The sequence below is a fragment of the Salmo salar genome, chromosome ssa13 (genome assembly GCF_905237065.1).
Source record: "Salmo salar chromosome ssa13, Ssal_v3.1, whole genome shotgun sequence".
NCBI lineage: Eukaryota > Metazoa > Chordata > Actinopteri > Salmoniformes > Salmonidae > Salmo > Salmo salar.
In genome coordinates this window covers 45,548,614-45,570,961 of record NC_059454.1, presented here as the reverse complement: position 1 = coordinate 45,570,961, position 22,348 = coordinate 45,548,614, and the positions used below count along the sequence as shown (strand labels likewise).

At 43.4% G+C, this 22,348-nt stretch overlaps 1 protein-coding gene across 4 annotated transcripts; it reads right to left on the bottom strand.

Annotated features, from left to right (window-relative positions):
* Positions 1 to 498: 498 nt before the first annotated feature.
* LOC100194660 (Y-box binding protein-2) lies at positions 499 to 9,977 on the bottom strand. Of its 4 annotated transcripts, none has more exons than XM_014135540.2 (8): positions 9,685 to 9,977; positions 5,651 to 5,714; positions 5,334 to 5,367; positions 5,091 to 5,180; positions 4,434 to 4,772; positions 3,077 to 3,174; positions 1,590 to 1,870; positions 499 to 838 (listed from the first exon to the last, which is right to left on the bottom strand). In XM_014135540.2, exons 1-7 carry the CDS (start codon positions 9,791 to 9,793, stop codon positions 1,624 to 1,626), a joined length of 981 nt encoding a protein of 326 aa, XP_013991015.1. In that variant the 5' UTR covers positions 9,794 to 9,977; the 3' UTR covers positions 499 to 838; positions 1,590 to 1,623.
* Positions 9,978 to 22,348: the final 12,371 nt, after the last annotated feature.

The window sequence follows — 22,348 nt, the reverse complement described above, 5'->3', positions numbered from 1 at the left end:
TGCAAGATTGAATCCCCGAGTTGGCAAGGTAAAAATCTGTCGTTCTGCCCCTGAACAAGGCAGTTAACCCACCGTTTCTAGGCCGTCATTGAAAATAAGAATGTGTTCTTAACGGACTTGCCTAGTTAAAAGGTATGTGTGTGTGTATATATATATATATATAATAAAAATAAATCGGCGTCCAAAAATACCAATTACCGAGTGTTATGAAAACTTGAAATCGGCCATTCCGATTAATCGGGCGACCTCTATGACAATTAAATGAATATTCAAACGTAAACATTTTCTTAACTACAATTTTATACCCAACCGATAAGTCCCTCTGTCAATCAGTGAAGGAATGGTATTTCTGTAGTTATTTTAACAGTTTATTGCCATGTATCTGGAAAGAAGAGACCATTAGTGGTGTCTTGGGGTAAAAGAATACATCAGCCAATTTATGTCAGTATCATGGTGATTGCATTTAGTCAGGCAAAACAAAAAAACTTGAGTCGCCAGTTCTTCTTTGACTTTTATTTGAGCTTGCATTTTGTTAAAATTCATGTTTGAATACATAAAAAGTTTTTAAAAATGTCAAACTGACCAGATATCAAATTACTTTTCTTTTAAAAACCATTGTGTAAAAACTGAGGACCGATTTAGAAAAAAAACGTCTTCCGTTTCCAAAACTTTTTTTATAGCTGTCACGTAAAAATAATGGAACAAAACAGGTCTGCATAGATTCTGCAGGCAAATCGGTGGTAATCTGGTCAAATGCATGGTACAAGCTTAAGACGATCGTCAAGTCAAATCTGTTTCTTATTGCTCAGATCTTTGATGTTTCTTCTTGATGACATTACTGTAGAGAGGAAAAGAGATTGTTAGAGAAGATACATTGACTGGTCAAATCCCGTTACTGTATCAGTCAACTCAGACTGTGCAGCAGCATCAAGACAGACAGGAGGACCAACAGACATGGCACAGACAATGGCAGGAGGCCTGCAGTCAGTCAGGCAGCCAGTTTGCTTGATCAAATCCATGACATCACCATGGCCCCTGCCTTGGGTGATGAGCGCAGCATCAATGGAAAGTGCAGACTGATGCTGGCTTTAGAACTCAAGAGTGAACTGCCCGAGACCATACACCAAGGCCTACTGCCATCTGATGGACTTTTCCCACTGATATGTTGTAAATTGGCGATCTCAAACTGGGGGCATACGGGCCAGATGCATCCTGCTAGCAGATTTAATGCGGCCCGTGGTCGAAGATGTAGATTGTATGTCGAGAAGTGCTGTGAATGACTACAGCTAATCAACTGATCATACAATGCATACTGATGACTCAACCAAACCCTATTTAACCAGATTTCTGGGATAAGTTATCATTTGGCCAAGTTCCAAGTTGTATTTGAGAATAATATTTTTTACATTAACCATGAATAAGCCAGCACAGTCCACTATGAACAAAAACTAAGCTTGACTCTATGGAAATTCAATCCAGCATGTTTTCTAACAAGGAAACAAATAATTGTTTACCCATATCCCAGAAATCAGGTATGCAGATTTGATTAGAGCACCAAGTAGCAATATTTGTGTGTGTTGGGGACTCACCCGGACGGTGGTAGAGATGGTATGCCGGTAGTTTCTACTCAGCCCCGCCCTGCTCGGCTGCGGGAGCGGATGTTTTCTCAAGGGATGGTTCGCCATCGGCCTTGGCCTCCTTGCCATCCTGGGGCTTGCCACCGGTCTGTGGGCGTCTGCGGCGGTAGTTGAAGTTTCGGCGGTAGCGGCGCTGGCGGGGCTCCTGGTTCTCGCCGTCACCACCCTGGTTCTCCTTGTTTTCCCCCTCGCCATCCCGTACCGGTCTGGGACGGGGTGGACCACCACCTCTGCTGTAGGGTGGGACACACACTTTAACACCTGACTAACCTTAAAACAGCCCCTAGCACCCATACAACTTCAAATTATGATTGTGAATTCCACTTTAAAAAATCTTACTGAAATCCCAACTCAGAAACATTGAGTCAAATTTCAGATGATTACCTAAATTGAAATGGAATTGACCCAAACCCTGGGGCTTGCAGATTTGATGGCATTGGAGGTGTCCAAAAGCAATTATGGGGATTTGATCCACCCAGCCTTCTAATGGGCTTAGGGGTGGTTGTGCATTACATGGCCCAAGCATATTTTGCACTGTGTGTGTAATATGAGCCACGTACAGTATGCAATGTGCTGCCTTGTCCTTATATTTCATGAATGGGCTTCTGTCAATTCTGCCATATACTCAAACAAGCTAAGAATTGACCATGGCCTAAAAGTGCCACCATGTGTTTGAGCTTATAAAACAAGTGGTGGAGCTCACTCCTGTCATGTGTATGAACCTGTGTCTGTGCCCTCTAATTCTGATCAAGTACCAATTTAAATACCACGCCCCCATACAAGCTCATTGGTGCATACCGGAAGAGAGTAAAAGCAGTGCCATAACAACGACCACAGGTTTGACGGGCCATAACACAGCCAAAATGGGAACAGGAATAACCTGAGAAAGTAATGGACCATATACAGGGTGGTTGAGGGGGAATGAGAGTAGACATTAACTATGTATAAGCTGAGATCAGAAGTATTTATGCTCTCGCCATTATTATTGTCAGAGAAGAGACATTAGAAACTCATCACTTCAACAGCATTGATAGTCATATAGATTGTTTAGTTCAGGAATTATTCAAGATAATAGTCCATAGATAGTTTGGCCAAATCACCATGTTCATACATTTCATAATACTTCCACTAATAAAAACAAATCAGGACTAAAGAGACATGAAGCCGTTGTTATTGCTGAAGGAGTACCCATAGAGTACATTTAAATGCAAAGTCAAATAAAATTTCGGAAGCAGTTGCCATTCAATGTTAGGCTGCAATAAGGGGAACATGCAGTCAGTAAACTGCCCCATGGTAATGTCGCAGATAAATAGATTCCGAATCACGTACCTTTGTGACAAATTCACCTAACCTTTAGTTGACAGACAAATTAGATATGGCTTTCTGCTGTTATATAACCCCCTTTTGCAGCCTTGTGTCAATGAACTCAACACGCAAACCTTGGTCTGAACCTTGGTCGGAAGCCTCTGTAGTAGTTCTGCCTCATTGGTTTGTTGCCCTGGTCTGGACCTCCCTGGTTCTCGTCACCTTCGCCACCCTAAAAACAAACAAGAGTTAGTCACACCCATACAATCACTGACTCAATACCCTAGATCCAGGTCTGAAACTCACCTTTTGCATAGAACGAGTCTTGAAAAACAGGAAAAGATATACTCTGATGAAGGTCAACTGACCGAAAGTTTAGTTACTATTAAAAAAAAATATATATATATAAAATAAAATCTTAAAATGCGCAGCTGTGCAGATACTTTTTCCTGTTTTGCATTTTACCTTCAGTAATTACCAGCCACTGATTCACTGAGGAAATCAGTGACCGGGTTCTTCAAAATCAGTATTTGTCTGTTTGCAGCCAACTTCAGGTGCTGTCAGTATATTATATGAACCTAAGTATATTCCACTAGCGCCGACTACTCATTTTTCAGCCGGACACTTTTTCCACTTAAATTAACAAGGCTACTAATTAGCTAGTCATAAAATAATTCTGCTGAGCCCCCTTCTGTTAGAATGAACAGTATTCATCTTCTAGCGATCTATTGATAGGACAGTCACAAAGTCAGCGATGACAGGGAAACAGTGCTGGTTTGACAGTCTGCTGTCCGTCCCACCTCTCATTACCTGGGTGTGTTGTGTGCGCTGTGGTTGCAGCCACATTTCTTTACACGGAGAGTGAGAGCATGAATTTGCACATCCCATATGTGGTAAGTCGAAATCCAATTAGCCTATTGTTTTCTGGCACATTCATATCCTTTCGCATGCAGGGTCCGACATTAAAGCTGGCCCGCTGGCCCGGGAAGAGTAAAAACATGTGCCGACCCAGTGGATCTTGTCGGTAAATTTTCAGCGCATTTTTGCATTCCAGTTCAACATTTACCTGCAAAAATGGCTCAACTCTGGGGGACAAGCCACTCCGGACCCCAGACCAGGAGAGCCTAGTTGGCTGGCTACGCCATGTGATTGTGGAAAACATTGCTATAAATAGATTGCAGCACTGCGCGATCAGCAGTAGGTGTAACATCTTGGATTTGTGTGAAATTTTGATTAATAGACCTATTTTGGTCAACCCGAGGTTCGATTTTGGTCTGTTGACCAGTGGTTTGGAGCCAACTTTAAGTACTGTCAATATTTAGACCTCTATGTAGACCTATTTTGGTCAACCTGTATTGGTCTGTTGACCAATACACGTGAGGTTTTGATTTGTCCGGCCATAACCAATTGTGGCACGCATGTTTGACGAGAGTGTGTATGACATCACTGGAACGGGGCCGGACTGCTTCAGGAGTGCCTGTAACAGCGTACCTCAGTCATCTCTCCGCGAGGTGCGTTGGTGTACGGGGGCCGACGGCCGTAGCGTCTACGTACAAAGTATGGGGGGTAGCGCCGTCTCCCAGGGAAGGAGGGCCTGCGCTGCTGGGTCTGCATCTCTCCCTCTGGGGCGCTCTCGGCGCCCTCACGGCTCTTGCGGGGGGGCCGCTCTCCTTCGCCCTCACCATCGCTCTGGTAGTTGTCTGGGTATTCACCGTCACGGGCTGGGCCCCTCCTGCGGGGGTACCGCCTATAGCGGTTCCGGTCAGCGGCATACTTGCTCCCCTGGACTGGGACACCCGCTGGGCCGGTGACATTGGCTGCCTCTGCTCCCTGGGAAGAGATACATACACACATACATAACACTGCTCGGACCACAGGGGTGTACACTACCCTTCTGGAGTATGAAGTTGTTTTAGCTGTGTATCATTGCATGATATTGTGTTGACTGGTCAAATCCAAAATTTGGGCACATTAGAGTCCCTGATAATCATAACTTGTGAAGTTAAAGTCTAGATGTGATTGCCTTAAATATTCCTAATCATATTTAACAAGTCATATGAAATAATTTGTGAGACTGCAAGAGTGGTGCCAATTGATATGACAGCTAATAACAAAGCTCTCTGTTGTGTAAATAAAATGTGTAACTACCTTCTCCCCTTCAACCACATCAAACTCCACAATTTCTCCATCTCCAACACTGCGAAGGTATTTCCTTGGGTTGTTTTTCTTTATGGCCGTCTTAAAAAATATATATATTGTTTTAGTGTATAAAACATTTCATTACAAACTTGTCTTTGTGGTGCCAACTACAATCCAATTCTGATAACTGGAAAAGGTTCTATGTTTGGCAATAAATTACTCGACCATTGGAGAATTTGGGAAGTTTTTTACCTGGTGGACAAAGACGTCTTCTTTCGTGTCATTCCTTGTGGGTGAAGGGAGAGAAAGGTGTAGTTAAATATAGGACAATAAAACCCATTGGATTGAAAACGTCTATTGTAACATTGAGGCTAACAGATTTTAACAGAACTGGCTTATTTATGCATTCATTGAGTCTTTACACAACAAGAGCATGCCGTGGACAGCCAAATACACTTCCCAGCTTTGTAAGCAAATCCAAGCCGTATTAGGATTCGGAATGTTCCCGCACAAACACCCTCATCATATTAGTGTCTTTAGGAGACGCCCGGGAGAGTGGGGCAACTTGCCTGTTGATGAAACCGTAGCCATTTCTGACGTTGAACCACTTGACTGTACCCAAGACCTTAGTTGCTGAAAAGGAAAAATATGTACACACAATTTAGGTGTGATTCACTTGTTTTTATCCCCTATATTTTTTGGCATTCAAATGAGTAAGTTGGCACCCAAAAATAATTTACTCATTTGCACATTAGCAGTTTCTCCTCATTTAAATATTGCACATCAAAGGGGGGGAAATTGTGAGGCACACTTCAAGTTGGCACTCTAATGGCAAGACTGATAAAGACAAGGACCAGAGAAGATACTAGGGAAGCAAGCTATAATTAACCCCCAACTGTTGGGCTTTTTATAGCTTCTGATGCTAAACCCTTGGTGTTCGCTTCCACCTGCCACGGCATGGTCCAATGCATATCACCATTACAGTGGCACAACTTTCACCGGGGACAGGGTGGTCATGACCCCCATTCTGAAATTACATTTTGTCCCTCCCAGTTTTATCATTGCAGTGTGATACAAAAAAACGACAGAAGTGTACTTTAGGACCATGTGGACACCTCAGAGCGATCGAGTAGGCTGTTGGGAGGTTAGCCGGCTGGATTTAGGACCTGTCCGAGCGGGCTAACAGGCTGTTTGAAGGCAAAGCTTCAGAAAAGACTGTTCAAGTCTTTGGTGCAGGCCAGCCAGAGGCAGCCAATGTATGTGTTGCACTCTTTCGCCAAATTGTAAAAGCAGAGCAGAAACTGGCTACGCTTTAGTTGACTGCTGTAGCTGGCAAGGTAACTGCTGTTTAACTAAACTGGGGGGGGTTGTTATTCCCAGTGCTGAGCTGGTAGTGTAACAGATGTAACATTAGCGAATGTTTCATCTCGACTAAGGTTAATGAATTAGCTAGCTAGTAGCTACCACAACCAGCTCTAGCTAATTGCCAATGCATATCGATATCCAACAGGTTTTTGTATGAAAATGTTTTGTAGCCTTTGCTTTGTCCCGTTTCAACAGAACTAAATGAACTTGGCTAGCTTTCGCCAGTTGATGTACCATTCCAGTTGGCTAGCGTTAGCTATTTGTTTTGCTTCAATCACACCAGACCTGAATCAAACAATGAAATCAGCGGCCAAACGATTGAAGGTCAATGGTCGGACGTTTTCAGTGCAATGTGAATTATAATTAGAGTCGGTATAGCATTGTAACGTGAAACATCGGTCAGTTTCCCTAACTAATTCCCTACTTTTCACAATGACAGTAATAAACAGCTCTACAGGCTTTACTGTCATCATACAGTCAGTGCACAACATTATGCTCATCAAGTCTTAACAGGATCAGATGGTGACAGGTGTCCCAGCAGGTTCAGACAGCCAGGGAAGACCAGTCTACGGAGCTCAGGTGAATCTTGCAGTATATTCATATCGGTGAATGATACAAAGTTCTATCTTGAGTTGATGGGTAGACCTACGGTAGCTACAGGACAGCAGTTTAAAGAAACAGTCTGGGATCTGGGAATAACGGTCATTTCAATTATTGAACCATTGATTCTATTCTTGGTTAATATAATGTATAAATGGACACCAAGGTAATTCTTTGTCATCCCTCATCTTAGGAGAATCAGATGGTGACAGGGTTTCAGCAGGGTCAAGCATCCAGGAAAGACCAGTCTGACAGAGCGGAGGTAAGTTTTTGCAGATAAAACACTATTCTCTCTGTGCAGTAAGCACTGGACAAGCCAGATGCTTCAAAGATTGAAACTATTTTAAGGCAGTCTGACAAACCTCACGTTGATTTAGGCTCTTCCCGATGCCACAAAACATGCAAAACAAAATGTGAGGAAAACCTGGTAGACGCTGATGATGAATGGATACAAATGTTTGAATGCCAAGTCATGCTCGTATAATCTCAGACAAATTGCTGCCGTGTAAAACCACCCATAGAAACTAATATATGCCAGCAAAACAATAACATGGAATCAAAAGTAATTCCTCTGCTGGAGGTAAATTAACATAAAGGGTACATTTGCATATGTTATGGTCTTGTGAAGGCTGGCTGAATTATGGCAAAGATTATGTTCTTTTATCTCAGCATGGCTACAGATTCTCCATTCTCCCTGTTTTGGTTTGCTTGGAAATGTTGATACTGGAGACTTATCACATGAAACTATAACCATTGGTTATCCTTCCACAATGTCAAAGGATGGAGGAAATGTCAATTTAGGTATCACTATATTTGATTACAAGATTAAGGATATATTGGGCAACTTTCATAAAGTCTGGATGCCTTACATGGAATACAGTACGACAAAAGAAGTATATTGAAAACATGCCCACATCAGGGGAGATATCTATTTAAGCAATCTTTAGCTGCTGGGCTGCTCAGTCCTGGCTCTGGGGGGCTGCTGTCCTGTGGGTTGTCACTCTGGCCTTGGCCTAACCCACCTGAAATCAATAATAAAATGTTTCACTAAGATCCTAAAGCAAAGTGGGGGGAGCTGCAGGGTGGTTGACCTCTAGGGACAGGACGACCCAGCTCTACAGTGTGCAAGTAAAAATGCCTCTACAGTGTACTATTAGAGATTCATTATTGATTCATTGTGTTGTTTGTGTAAATGTGTTCTTTTTAGTTTTTATTACTTGTTTCCAAACATTACTCTTAGAATACATTTGTATTTTTTATTTTAAAAATGGGAAGGAAATTGATAGAGTTGAGTTATTGACTAGACTGGTGGGGGTCAGGCGTGCAGGTGGCTGGCTAAAACCAAAGTTGCACCCCTACATCATTAGCTCCAAAAACGCCCATGCTACGTGTTAGCTGGACTGCTAATTATTTTCCGCGCATCATTAATGAATACTAGGTAACTAGCTAGACAACCATTTACCCAGTTCAACAGAGCAAGGCTTGAATCTTCGCACGTGGCGTCGCGCCCCATGATGATGGCTTGCTATTTTGCTAGCTAACGTTAGCATATTATAATTTGGTCTCAACCATGTGGTTGGACATGAGCCAGGATGTCGTTCATAACGTCAAATTAATACTCATGTGCACCGAGTTAGAAATATAGTGTTGGGTACGGTTTCATGCTTAATAAAAGTACAATTGTCAGCTAAAGCGGGACAAAAGAAATTCGTAGAATCCGAATATCAAGGCGGACATTTTGGGGGCCCCTATAGCTATCAACTCACCCGAACGGAAAGCTAGCTAGCTGACTAGCTTGGCCATCTGCAATTTTAATTTTAATAATCATTTGGGGGCTATGTTTTTTCATCGTACACTTGGTTATATAGTTATCTAACGTTAGCAATGTATTAGCGAGGTTGTTAGCATGATCGCTAGCAAGCAAGTTAATTAGTATGTGCATAGCTGCGAACAAAGGGATACGAATGCAATCGAGCCTCTGCAGTGCAGTCAATCATGGGCCTCAATGAATTGTTTGTTACAAGTCCCCATTATAACTTTAGAAAATAAAATGCAAGCAAAACTGTCGTATACACTACCAATGTATTGGAAACAGTGTTCTTTACGGTCAATCTAACTAACGTTGGTTACAGTTACAACATGTGACAAACCAGAGGCCAAACCACATGCATTACAGTATTAGCTAGCCAACGTTACCTGTAAACTTGTCTCACAGGTCAGGTGTGTGGTCAGACGGATTGATGCGTTACCCGTTAGGCTAGGTAGAAAACAGTTGTAGACCAACTGACATTTTGAATTGGCACATTGGCCAATGTACCGTTACAGTTGAGACTAACTATCAACGATATAACGTTAAACGATTTCAAACTAGCAAACTAAATAAAGAAACGGAACACTACTTAGCGGTTGTTATCTAACTAGTTAGCCAATAACAATATCTAGATTTAGACAGCTAGTTAGGTAACTAACGTTAACCGTTTTAATAATCAGCTGACGTTGTGAACTAACGTCAGTTAGCCAACGGACATAGTTTTTAGTTAAGCGAATTGTAGGCAAGTTAGTAAGCTTTTGGGAGTAACGTTACCGTGCCAATAAACCCACATTTGCATTTAATGGTTCACCTGGCCAGCTTGCTTACCGATGACCTTCTTATCCCCCGCGGAAACGGCTGCTTCCGCCGGGCTGGATGGGCTCTCCGCGTCGACGACAGCAGGCTCCGGCGGTTGTGTCTCGGCCTCGCTGCTCATGTTTTCTGGTTGGTTATGGCTTTTGCCGGCGGTGGCTCTCTAGTGTGTTTCCCGGTTCTAGATGGTAACCTGGGCCGGCGGTGGTGGGGGCTGCTGCCTTCGGGCTCTCAACTTTCCTCTCTCCGCTCCCGTTGCCGATCGAACTGGGAGGAATGAGAAAAGACGCGAAGGAATATCCCTAGCCATAGTCCCTCCCACGCTGTAATATAATTGGTCAATTCTTTCTTCTCTATAAACGTAACGAATCATTTTCGTTACTATTGGTTATATTGGTTGCCAGTTATTCAACAACAAAAATATTCCGTGAATATTGGTAGAAGAGAAATGTCGAAAACCAACACCGGCTACACGATCACGACACATTGTAGCTAGCTAACCCATTTTGTTACATTGTACAGTACGCCTAGATTATGGAGGAACAAAACTGCCGTAATTAGAATTAAATGAATAAATGCATTCATACAAATAGATACATACATTAATACATCCATATAAATGTATACATAAATAGATAAACGGATGAATGATTGCATACAAATATATCAATATTTAAATAATTAATCCCACTTATTTTATTCATTTATATAATTTCTCTATTTCTGTATTTCTTCCTCCAATATGATAATGAGGGGGTGTCAAGCAAAGGTATGTGGGTGGTGTCTAACACACCATTGGTTGATCAATGCCACAGAGCGATGATCGATTGCATTTGCCTGGGCTGCGTTCTGTATTTAATTTATTTCACCTTTATTTAACCAGGTAGGCAAGTTGAGAACAAGTTCTCATTTACAACTGCGACCTGGCCAACTGTATGACAAAGTGTCCAAAGCTTAAAGGTCATGTTTCACAATAATATATAATAAATTAACATTTTGTTGCTTTGTCGCACGTGCACAATAAAAACTCCCAGAAATAACACACGGTACATTTTCCTTGCTTGACGGAGAAACAGGTGAACAGTTTTGGAACACTGAGCCAATAACTGTACCAGGTCTGTGTTACGCGTGGGTTGCCTTTCACAATAAGGCACCGGACTACGCCGTATAGTTTTCAACCTAGAAGCAGACCAAGAGACGAGAGTAGGCAAGTAGTCTACCGGGATGGGCGAGAGGAATGTCCAGTTGTCCATAAAAGCATGGTAATCTAACTCAGTTTTACACTTCGCTAGCTAGCTAGATAATGAACTAAACTGCAGTCAAGTAAGGAGGAGCATGCTGTCACGATGGAATAAATCACCTATGTGAAGCTAGCCACAATAGTGTACTTTACTGTTTGCCTTAGCAATTGTTAGTGAGATGAGACATGGTGTCATAAAATAAATAATATCTTAGCAAGTTATAAATTCACATGTATGCCATGTACTGTAATTTGTAATAGCTGTTATCACACAATGGCATGCATAATTTTAATTAGATCTATTGTCATTTACAGACAGGAATGTGAAAATTGACATACTGATACATGATTCCTAAATACATGTGCCATTTTCTTGTTAATCTCTGCAGGTTTGTCATCTGATTTCTTTGAGCCTGGTGGAGAAGGATGCAACCATACTACAAGGCAGGACATTTCGCTGCATCCAAGTTGAGGATTGCTACCAGCGGGAATATGGAGCACTCTGTCAGTAAGTCATGATATTTTTGTTTTACATTGCATGGTACTAGGCAGGAGGCCCTGGGCCAGTCAGGGTTAGGGTTCTCTCTCTTTCTAGCACTCACTACCTCTATCCATCTCTCTCCAGCTGCTACAGAGACAGACTGGGCCAAGGACCTCCAGAGCCTTCTGACCCACTACCTCTATCCATCTCTCTCCAGCTGCTACAGAGACAGAATGGGCCAAGGACCTCCAGAGCCTTCTGACCAATTACCTGCGTTCTCTTCAGACTACAGAGAAGTAAGCTACACTCATAGTGTACCTAATGTATCATGTAAACCTCCTTCACTGTGGCAGTCCGCCAGTGTGATGACATAGTATATTATCTAGAGCCACTTGTTGGATTGGATTTACTGAACTCACACCATAAATCATGCTCTCTCCTCCCTGTAAATGTCTCCCACACTTTTATCAAAACTAATGTGTCCATCCCCTTATCCCCAGGTGAGTCTGTTGGACTATGGAACTTAAGAGCAGCACATCAAAAAACCTGCCACCCTGTTGTCAGGTATATGCAGACAGTTCCCTGAAGAAGGATGCCACTATCAAGGCTTAAAGGCCACATTTTGGGGATGACCAAATGCAATATAGTTTTGTATAAACTAATTTTATTAGATTACAAAGCAACTTTTTCATAGCATGTTTGTCACTAACTTTTACTTATTTCTGTGGTAACTTAAACTCAACACTTGGAGCTTATGATTCAAAAGGTCTAAAGTATATGAACGTCTCATGTAAAGGGTGAATACATTTTATTAATGTATATCACACAGGTCTCAACAAAAAAATATATCTCAGACAAGATTGAAGAATGGAACAAGTAAAGTGAATATAAGTCAGTAATTGTGTCCGTAGCAGTTTTTATGAATTTGAGTGGTTACATACAATACATGTTGACTGAATGGCTTTACTTCCAGGTAAGGCCCTTGCTTCTGGTACCACTGAAGGCCACAGTCATCAGGCAGGCAGCTTGAAGAAATGTCACCATCCAGGCCCATGTCATAGCATGCAGTTGTCTGATTGGGAGATGACATGCATTATGTACTTTTCATCACCAAAGCCGTGTTAGCATTTACTGCACGTTGCTGAACAATTCAACCCTTTTGTTAGTGTCATTGATATATTGAAATTCGCATACAATATTCAGTTCATAAGCACTGACTAATACCTCTATGGCAGGGGTAGGCAACCCTGGATCTGGAGTGGTGCAGCCACTTCCTGTTTTGATTTAACCAACCTGGAAGACTAGGTGTGTTGATTTTAGGCAATCACTCAACTGATCAATTAGTACAGTTGGTCAGGGCTGCGTTCACTACATAAAAACGTAATAGAACATTAAATGGAACTGAAACGGTGCTGTATTGAACAACTAGTTGAGAAACGGGGAGGGGTTTGGTTGTGGGTTCAAAAGGTACCTTAAATACGTAACTTATTGCTTCAAGCCACACCCACCAAACGGAGGAAATTAATATCTGTTCAATACCATTCAATAATATTTTGGGAACAGGGTTGCCTACCCCTGCTCTAGGGACCTGTGGTGTAAGGACTGCTGTGCAACAGCGTTCTTCCAGGGACCATATTCACAAAGCATCTCAGTGAAGGCATAATGTATCCTAATATCAGGGGAATATGGGCCCTGGCCTATCAGCATGCTAGCCTGTCAGCAATGCCCCTCCACTTGAAATGCAACAAAAACATAAGTAAGAATTAGCTTAGTAACTTAGTTAATGAAACACTAATGTAAATGTGCACAAGCCCCCTAATCAGCGAAATTATATGGAAAATTTGGGACATTTTCTTGCCAACTTTCAGTTACAAAAGCATGAATAAACCCGGCAAGGGAACAAAGTAGTTTGACAAAAACTGTTCAAATTGCCAGTAACTACTAGTAGCTACCAATTATATAGCCAGTTATTTTCTAGAAACGTAACTAGAGTCCATTTAGCTAGCTAAAGTGAACTTTGTTGGTGGGGGTTAGCTAAGGTAAACTCTGTTGGTGGTGGTAAAACAACGTTAGCTAGTTTGCCCCCAGCTGTTTCAAGATAGCTGGCTAGTTAATGGCATTTTTTTTCCACACGGAAAGCAGGTAATCTGGAGAACTGTAATGTTCAGCATCGGCCAGCACTGTATGTGAAGCGAACCACTAAAATTAGCCACAATAGTGACATTTGCGGTTCGCCTTCAAAATAAAGGTCTCGCACTGAAACGGACAGTGGAATCATGACATCTTTGCACTAGATAATGGTTAATAATTTTGGAATGTTATATACATTCAACAAAATACAATTATTTGAATAAAAGGACAAATCAGTTGAAATCGCACTGTGGATGTGTTAGACTTCATAATTGCATTGATGGCATACTTATATCTCACTTATATCTCGCCTTACCTATGGATTGTGGATCAATTAAATGGGGTATTGGCCTTTGCAGTGACACCCACAGAACACAGCTGTGAAGAGTTTACACATTAGCGTCTTAGCTTTTATTGCATGACTTTGACTCACCTCACTATTCAGACTTGTGCATATTGAACATTCATATTGCAATGTACAGCCTAACCCCATATCATTGACCCAAGATCCATAGGTATCAGCCTACTCGGAGACCTACTCGGTGACACCCACAAAACACAATTGTGAAGTGTACATAAATATTACCATTGTAGCTCATTTTGCAGGACTTTGACTGTGGGAAATCACCTCCCCAGTCGGTCTATTGTGAATATTGGACATTCATACTGCAATGTGCAGCACAGTGGAGGTCGATGCCGTTTAAGATGAGGGAGGACGAGAAAATGTTTTGTGAGCGTTGCCTTATTTCTATTACAGCATATTTGATGACTCATTCATATTCCATTCATCCAGCTCAATGTAACATCGATAGGTTTTGCTACCACATGATACTTGAATTTTCCCGATACCAATCATGAGTTTTCTACAACCTAGCCAGTGGTGATTTTAGCAAAAAACATATATTTTTTTAGATGCATGCCAGCAAAGCCACAACACTAAACAATGATGTCGATTAAGGCAGCCCCGCGCACCTCTCTGATTCAGAGGGGTTGGGTTAAATGCGGAAGACACATTTCAGTTGAAGGCATTCAGTTGTACAACTGCCTAGATATCCCCCTTTCCCTTACATTAACAGCACTATAACGGTGACAAACGGTGCCCACAAAAGGGCCTACATAAAGCTGTCCCAACAGCAGAGTCCCAACCACAGTCCCAACACTGCTACACCTGGCTATCAGCGGAGCCTTGTCTGGCAGCAAAACAGTTCATTCAGCGCTTACAATATTCAATGATGATATTTCTCTAAAACAGGCTATAGGCTACATGTGCACCACCAAGTCAGAACAGTAGGCTAAGTTATGAGAGAAAGGGGGACCAAATTATTACGGTGAGGATTACTTTCTTAGCTGCAGTATACAGTGCCTTCAGAAAGTATTCAGACCCCTTGACTTTTTCCACATTTTGTAACATAATAGCCTTATTCTAAAATTGATTTTTTTTTAAACCCTCAGCAATCTACACATAATAAATACCCCATAATGAGAAAGAAAAAACAGTTTTTTTGATTTTCTTTGCCAAATGTATAAAAAAAAGAATAACACCGTATTTACATACATTACCAGTCGAACATTTGGACACACCTACTCATTCCAGGGTTTTTCTTTATTTTTACTATTTTCTACATTGAAGACATCAAAACTATGAAATAACACATGGAATCATGTAGTGACCAAAAAAGTGTTAAACAAATCAAAATATATTTTATATGAGATTCTTCAAAGTTTTTATTTTTTATTTATTTCACCTTTATTTATCCAGGTAGGCAAGTTGAGAACAAGTTCTCATTTACAATTGCAACCCGGCCAAGATAAAGCAAAGCAGTTCGACACATACAACAACGCAGAGTTACACATGGAGTAAAACAAACATACAGTCAATAATACAGTAGAAAAATAAGTCTATATACAATGTGAGCAAATGAGGTGAGATAAGGGAGGTAAAGGCAAAAAAGGCCATGGTGGCAAAGTAAATACAATATAGCAAGTAAAACACTGGAATGGTAGATTTGCAGTGGAAGAAAGTGCAAAGTAGAAATAGAAATAATGGGGTGCAAAGGAGCAAAATAAATAAATACAGTAGGGGAAGCGGTAGTTGTATGGGCTAAATTATAGATGGGCTATGTATAGGTGAAGTGATCTGTGAGCTGCTCTGACAGCTGGTGCTTAAAGCTAGTGAGGGAGATAAGTGTTTCCAGTTTCAGATTTTTGTAGTTCGTTCCAGTCATTGGCAGCAGAGAACTGGAAGGAGACATGGCCAAAGGAGGAATTGGCTTTGGGGGTGACCAGAGAGATATACCTGCTGGAGCGCGTGCTACAGGTGGGTGCTGCTATGGTGACCAGTGAGCGGAGATAAGGGGGGACTTTACCTAGCAGGGTCTTGTAGATGACCTGGAGCCAGTGGGTTTGGCGACGAGTATGAAGCGAGGGCCAGCCAACGAGAGCGTACAGGTCGCAGTGGTGGGTAGTATATGGGGCTTTGGTGACAAAACGGATGGCACTGTGATAGACTGCATCCAGTTTATTGAGTAGGGTATTGGAGGCTATTTTGTAAATGACATCGCCGAAGTCGAGGATCAGTAGTATGGTCAGTTTTACGAGGGTATGTTTGGAGGTTAGTTAACACAGTGTCCAAAGGAGGGACAGAAGTATACAGAATGGTGTTGTCTGCATAGAGGTGGATCAGAGAATCACCAGCAGCAAGAGCGACATCATTGATGTATACAGAGAAAAGAGTCGGCCCAAGGTTGAACCCTGTGGCACCCCCATAGAGACTGCCAGAGGTCCGGACAACAGGCCCTCCAGTTTGACACACTGAACTCTGTCTGAGAAGTAGTTGGTGAACCAGGCGAGTCAGTCATTTGAGAAACCAAGGCTGTTGAATCTGCCGATAAGAATGTGGTGATTGACAGAGTTGAAAGCCTTGGCAAGGTCGATGAATACAGCTGCACAGTATTGTCTCTTATCGATGGCGGTTATGATATCGTTTAGGACCATGAGCGTGGCTGCGGTGCACCCATGACCAGCTTGGAAAGGTACGGTGGGATTCGAAATGGTCGGTAATATGTTTGTTAACTTGGCTTTTGAAGACCTTAGAAAGGCAGGGTAGGATATATATAGGTGTGTAGCAGTTTAGGTCTAGAGTGTCTCCCCCTTTGAAGAGGGGGATGACTGCGGCAGGAGTGACCAGGAGTGGTTTACCAGGCACAAAGCCTGCCGAGTGTCCCAAGTAGCTGACACCATGATACTGAATAAATGGGAGACCATCAAAAAATCCCTGCACTTCAGTAACAATGAAGAGAGACAGGAGGAAAATGATGATCCACTCCACAAGATCCGACCACTGGTCACTCATCTAACCTCAAAACTGACGTCAATCCCAATGGGTGAGAAGCTGGCTGTTGATGAGCAGATGGCCCCATTCAATAGAAGAAATAGCAATACCTGCCATCAAAACCAAGATACTTGTCTTGGCAGGCTCTGATGGTGTCCCGCACAACTTAGAAATCTACACAGGGAGAGTTGTACAACCCCCTGAGCTAGCAGATGTGGGAGCAAGTGGCAACGTTGTCCTCCGCCTGGCCCAGCCTATGCCAAAGTGGAAAGAGTCTGGAGCCCAAGAAAGGTGGTCCCAGTTCCACAATTGCTGAGTATGAGGAGAAGACGAGAAAAGGACCCACTGCTTCAATTCCAGTCCATGATGTGCGCCTGGAACTACAACCCACTGGATGATTATGGCTAAAACAAAGAGGAGTTGCAAGGTACCAGGGTGCACAGGTACACCAAAAGCCAAGTGCCGGAAATGTGATGTCCACCTCTTTTCACATCCACCAGCAACTGCTTCCTGAGGTTCCACATAATAGGAAATCAGAGTGTGCTTTGTCAAAAAGAGAAACACTGATTCAAACAATAACCCACACAAACACACATTGACACACTGAAATACACACTCGCACATATAAACACACAGGCTAACCCCTCCACACACACACACACACGCACACGCACACACACACACACACACACACACACACACACACACACACACACACACACACACACACACACACACACTGTCACGTCCTGGCCAGTATAAGGGTTAATTGTTATTGTAGTTTGGTCAGGACGTGGCAGAGGGTATTTGTTTTATGTGGTTCAGGGTGGTGTTTTTGTAGTAAGGGCATTTGATTTAGTATTCCGGGGTTTTTGGGGCACTGTTTGAGATTAATGTATTCTATGTTTAGTCTAGGTAGTCTGTTTCTATGTTGAGTTAATTGGGGTGGACTTCCAATTGAAGGCAGCTGTGTGGTGTTGCCTTCGATTGGAAGTCCTATATTAGTTGGGTGTGTTTGTCTGTGTGTTTGTGGGAGATTGTTTCTTGTTTAGCGTGAGTGAGCCTAACAGGACTGTCTAGTAATCGTGAGTTCGTTTTGTTATTTTGTATGTTCAATTTTGAGTTTATTAAATGTTCAAAATGAACTATCTCAACTCTGCTGCATATTGGTCCTCATTTTCCGACGATGATTTCGCCATATCGTCTGACAACGAAGAAATCCCTGACAGAATCTCCCACCAACAAAGGACCAAGCAGCAGAGGAAAAGGGATTTCGAGTTGGACTGGCGGGAGAGATGGACCTGGGAGGAAGTTCTGGACGGGGCTGGACCTTGGCACCAGGCTGGGGAGTACCGTCGCCCACGGGAAGAAATTGAGGCAGCCAAGGCAGAGAGGCGGAGGTACGAGGCCTTGGACGCGCTGAGGGAGAAGCAAGAGAGGCACCCCGAATAAAAAAATTGGGGGGGCACAAGGGTAGTTTGGCTAGGCCTAGGAAGAGCCGGAAGCCAGCTACCCGTGGTTATATGGAGGAGCGTATGAGGTGGAGGGCGCCATGTTTCGCTGAAGAGCGCACTCTCACCCATACGTACGCACAGTCCGGTGCGCGTTATTCCAGCCCCTCGCAGGTGCCGTGCTAGAGCGGGCATCCAGCCTGGTAGGAGGATGCCTGCGCAGCGCATCTGGTCGCCGGTACGCCTCCGAGGACCAGGCTACCCAACTCCCGCTCTACGCACGGCTACCATCAGGCCCCTGCACAGCCCAGTCTGCCCTGTACAAGCACCCCGCTCGTACAGGGCTACTAGTTCCATCCAGCCAGGACGGGTTGTGCAGGACGTAAGATCAAGACCGCCTGTGCGCCTCCATAGCCCTGGGTTTTCAGTTCCTGTCTCTCGTGCGGACACGGAAGTGCGTCAGCCCAGTCCGACTCATCCTGTTCCCGCTCCCCGCACTAGCCTGGAGGTGCGTGTTCCCAGTCTGGTACGTCCAGTACCAGCACCACGCACCAGGCTTCAAGTGCGTCATCCCAGTCCGACGTCGCTAGAGCTGCCCGTCAGTCAAGAGTCGCCAGAACCGCCCGTCAGTCAAGAGTCGCCAGAGCCGCCCGTCAGTCAAGAGTCGCCAGAGCCGCCCGTCAGTCAAGAGTCGCCAGAGCCGCCCGTCAGTCAAGAGTCGCCAGAGCCGCCCGTCAGTCAAGAGTCGCCAGAGCCGCCCGTCAGTCAAGAGTCGCCAGAGCCGCCCGTCAGTCAAGAGTCGCCAGAGCCGCCCGTCAGTCAAGAGTCGCAAGAGCCGCCCGTCAGTCAAGAGTCGCCAGAGCCGCCCGTCAGTCAAGAGTCGCCAGAGCCGCCCGTCAGTCAAGAGTCGCCAGAGCCGCCCGTCAGTCAAGAGTCGCCAGAGCCGCCCGTCAGTCAAGAGTCGCCAGAGCCGCCCGTCAGTCAAGAGTCGCCAGAGCCGCCCGTCAGTCAAGAGTCGCCAGAGCCGCCCGTCAGTCAAGAGTCGCCAGAGCCGCCCGTCAGTCAAGAGTCGCCAGAGCCGCCCGTCAGTCAAGAGTCGCCAGAGCGGCCAGACTGCCCGGAGATGCCAGAGCGGCCAGACTGCCCGGAGATGCCAGAGCGGCCAGACTGCCCGGAGATGCCAGAGCGGCCAGACTGCCCGGAGATGCCAGACTGCCCGGAGATGCCAGAGCGGCCAGACTGCCCGGAGATGCCAGAGCGGCCAGACTGCCCGGAGATGCCAGAGCGGCCAGACTGCCCGGAGATGCCAGACTGCCCGGAGATGCCAGAGCGGCCAGACTGCCCGGAGATGCCAGAGCAGCCAGACTGCCCGGAGATGCCAGAGCGGCCAGACTGCCCGGAGATGCCAGAGCGGCCAGACTGCCCTCCGGGTCTGCCAGAGCGGCCCGACTGCCCCCCGGGTCTGCCAGAGCGGCCCGACTGTCCTCCGGCCCAGCCCGAGTGGCCCGTCTACCCGGAGCTGCCGGGGTGGGTCGTCTGCCCGGAACTGCCAGAACCAGAGCCACCTCCAGATATAGGTGGGTTGGGGAGGGGGGGTGTAGCACAGTGCCGTCGTTGACGGCAGCCACCCTCCCTTCCCTCCCTTTAGTTAGGGGGATTTTTTGTTGTTGTTTGGGGTTTTTGTTATTTTTGAGGTGCTTCCGGGGTTAGCACCTTTAGGGGGGGGGGTACTGTCACGTCCTGGCCAGTATAAGGGTTAATTGTTATTGTAGTTTGGTCAGGACGTGGCAGAGGGTATTTGGTTTATGTGGTTCAGGGTGGTGTTTTTGTAGTAAGGGCATTTGATTTAGTATTCCGGGGTTTTTTGGGCACTGTTTGAGATTCATGTATTCTATGTTTAGTCTAGGTAGTCTGTTTCTATGTTGAGTTAATTGGGGTGGACTTCCAATTGAAGGCAGCTGTGTGGTGTTGACTTTGATTGGAAGTCCTATATTAGTTGGGTGTGTTTGTCTGTGTGTTTGTGGGAGATTGTTCTGTGTTTAGCCTTGTGCCTTGCCCGACTGTTTGTTGATCGTTCGTTCTCTTTTTTTTGTTATTTTGGTGTTCATTTTGGAATTTATTAAAAGTCAAAATGAGCATACACATACCTGCGGCATTTTGGTCCTCCTTAACCAACGACAACCGTGACACACACACACACACACACACACACAGTCATTGGATGTTGGTTTATATGTTGATATGAAATGTGAGAAACATTTATACATGAGGTGTTAGTTGTAATTAGTAGTAGTTTGTTTATTTGATTGTTTGCTGTTTTGACTTTAAAGCTTCTAATTGTGATTGTTTGGAACTATTTGTGGTTGATGTTTTGTCAAAATAAAACTTTTTCTAATGCATTTATTGCTTGTTTTCCTTATTCCACGTATCATTTGTACTGTAGAAAACCTTGGTGTTTCAGTATCCTCGTAGCACATTGTTGCCCTGAGGCAACAAACCAATATGTGGTTGGGGGGGGGCGACAAATTTTACGATGGATGTATTAACAAAAGAATTGGGTGAAATATATTTTTTTCCCCAAAAAAATAAACATTCATGCCATAGAGGGTTAAGTTCTGCAATTAGAGCTGTGACACTAATATTTGTGTAAACTCTTCACAGTTATGAACATTTAATTGACCCAAGATCCATAGGCAAGGCTGTACAGTATGCCCCCAATGCAATTCTGAAGTCTAACACATCCACAGTGATTAAAACTGATAAAACATTTTGTTGGTCAAATTAACAAATTGTCTTTTGTTGAATTTATATAACAACAATCCAAACTTGTTAGGCATTATCCAGTTCAAATATGTAAAGATTCCACTATTTGTAACTGTCTACGACAGTTTCAATGCAGGACTATTATTTAAAAGGCGAACCACAAATTCTACTATTGTAGCTAATCGTTATTGTGGCTATTTTCACATAGGTGGTGCAAAAGCAGTCGAGCAACATGCTGTGATAGTGATCAACCAATGATGTGTTAGATACCACCCACAGACTTTTGATTGACACCCCCTCATCATATTGGAGGAAAAAAATACAGAAAAAAATGTATGAGTATATAAATTAAGAAAATTAACTCAAGTTTGAATAATTACATAATGCATAGATACTTAATTAAATACATACAGATATGTAGAGGATTTATTCATTGTAGTCAGTATTTTTTTATTTCTTTGCTCATCTATTTAATTATGTGGGGAAACATTTTATCTATTTATATGTGCATTTACTAATTAATTTGTAATTACGGTAGGTTTGGTCAATTAGGTAAAAGTTACTTAGAACACATGCTGAGTAATTCTCATTCTGGTCCAGACACTATTGATTTTTATGTTTAATAAACTGTTTCTTTGGACATACCTTATTTGTAGTATCAAATGTAGGGCCTCCTGTCATTTTAAACAAACAACGATTTCTAAAGGGTTTATAGAGCATTCATATAGTCTTCATAAGCACTACATAGGCTACGTCTTTCACAAATCATGTATAAGGCCTAAGCAAAGTCATATGAATGATATAAAATGTCCTTCTGGTGATTTGCCAAATATGACAGTGGCACAATTGCCTATGAATGATTTCTGAAGCCTCTATATAGGCCTAATTTTAAATAGTTTCATTTTTATTCTTTGTAAATTACTTTCTCACAGCGAGCAAGAACAACTAACACCATCGATCATAGTTAACGAGTTTTAATGTTATTCCGCCTTTGCCACACATATACCACAGGTGTCATAAAAGAGTGTCGTAAACCATCACTCAGAACCCCGTCAATACATCTTCCTTTTTTTTTCTTTATATATTATTATTTTCTATACAAATGTACACATTTCATCAACAAGCAATGTCAATTCACAAATATCAATTAATCTCCGTTTTCAAATAATCAATCATGAACATATCAAAACAACCCCCAACAACCCAATGAGTCAGTCTTTGGTCCATTAAACATCACTACTGAATATTCAGTCTTTCTGGAGGCCTGCTGGCCCTCTCAGACC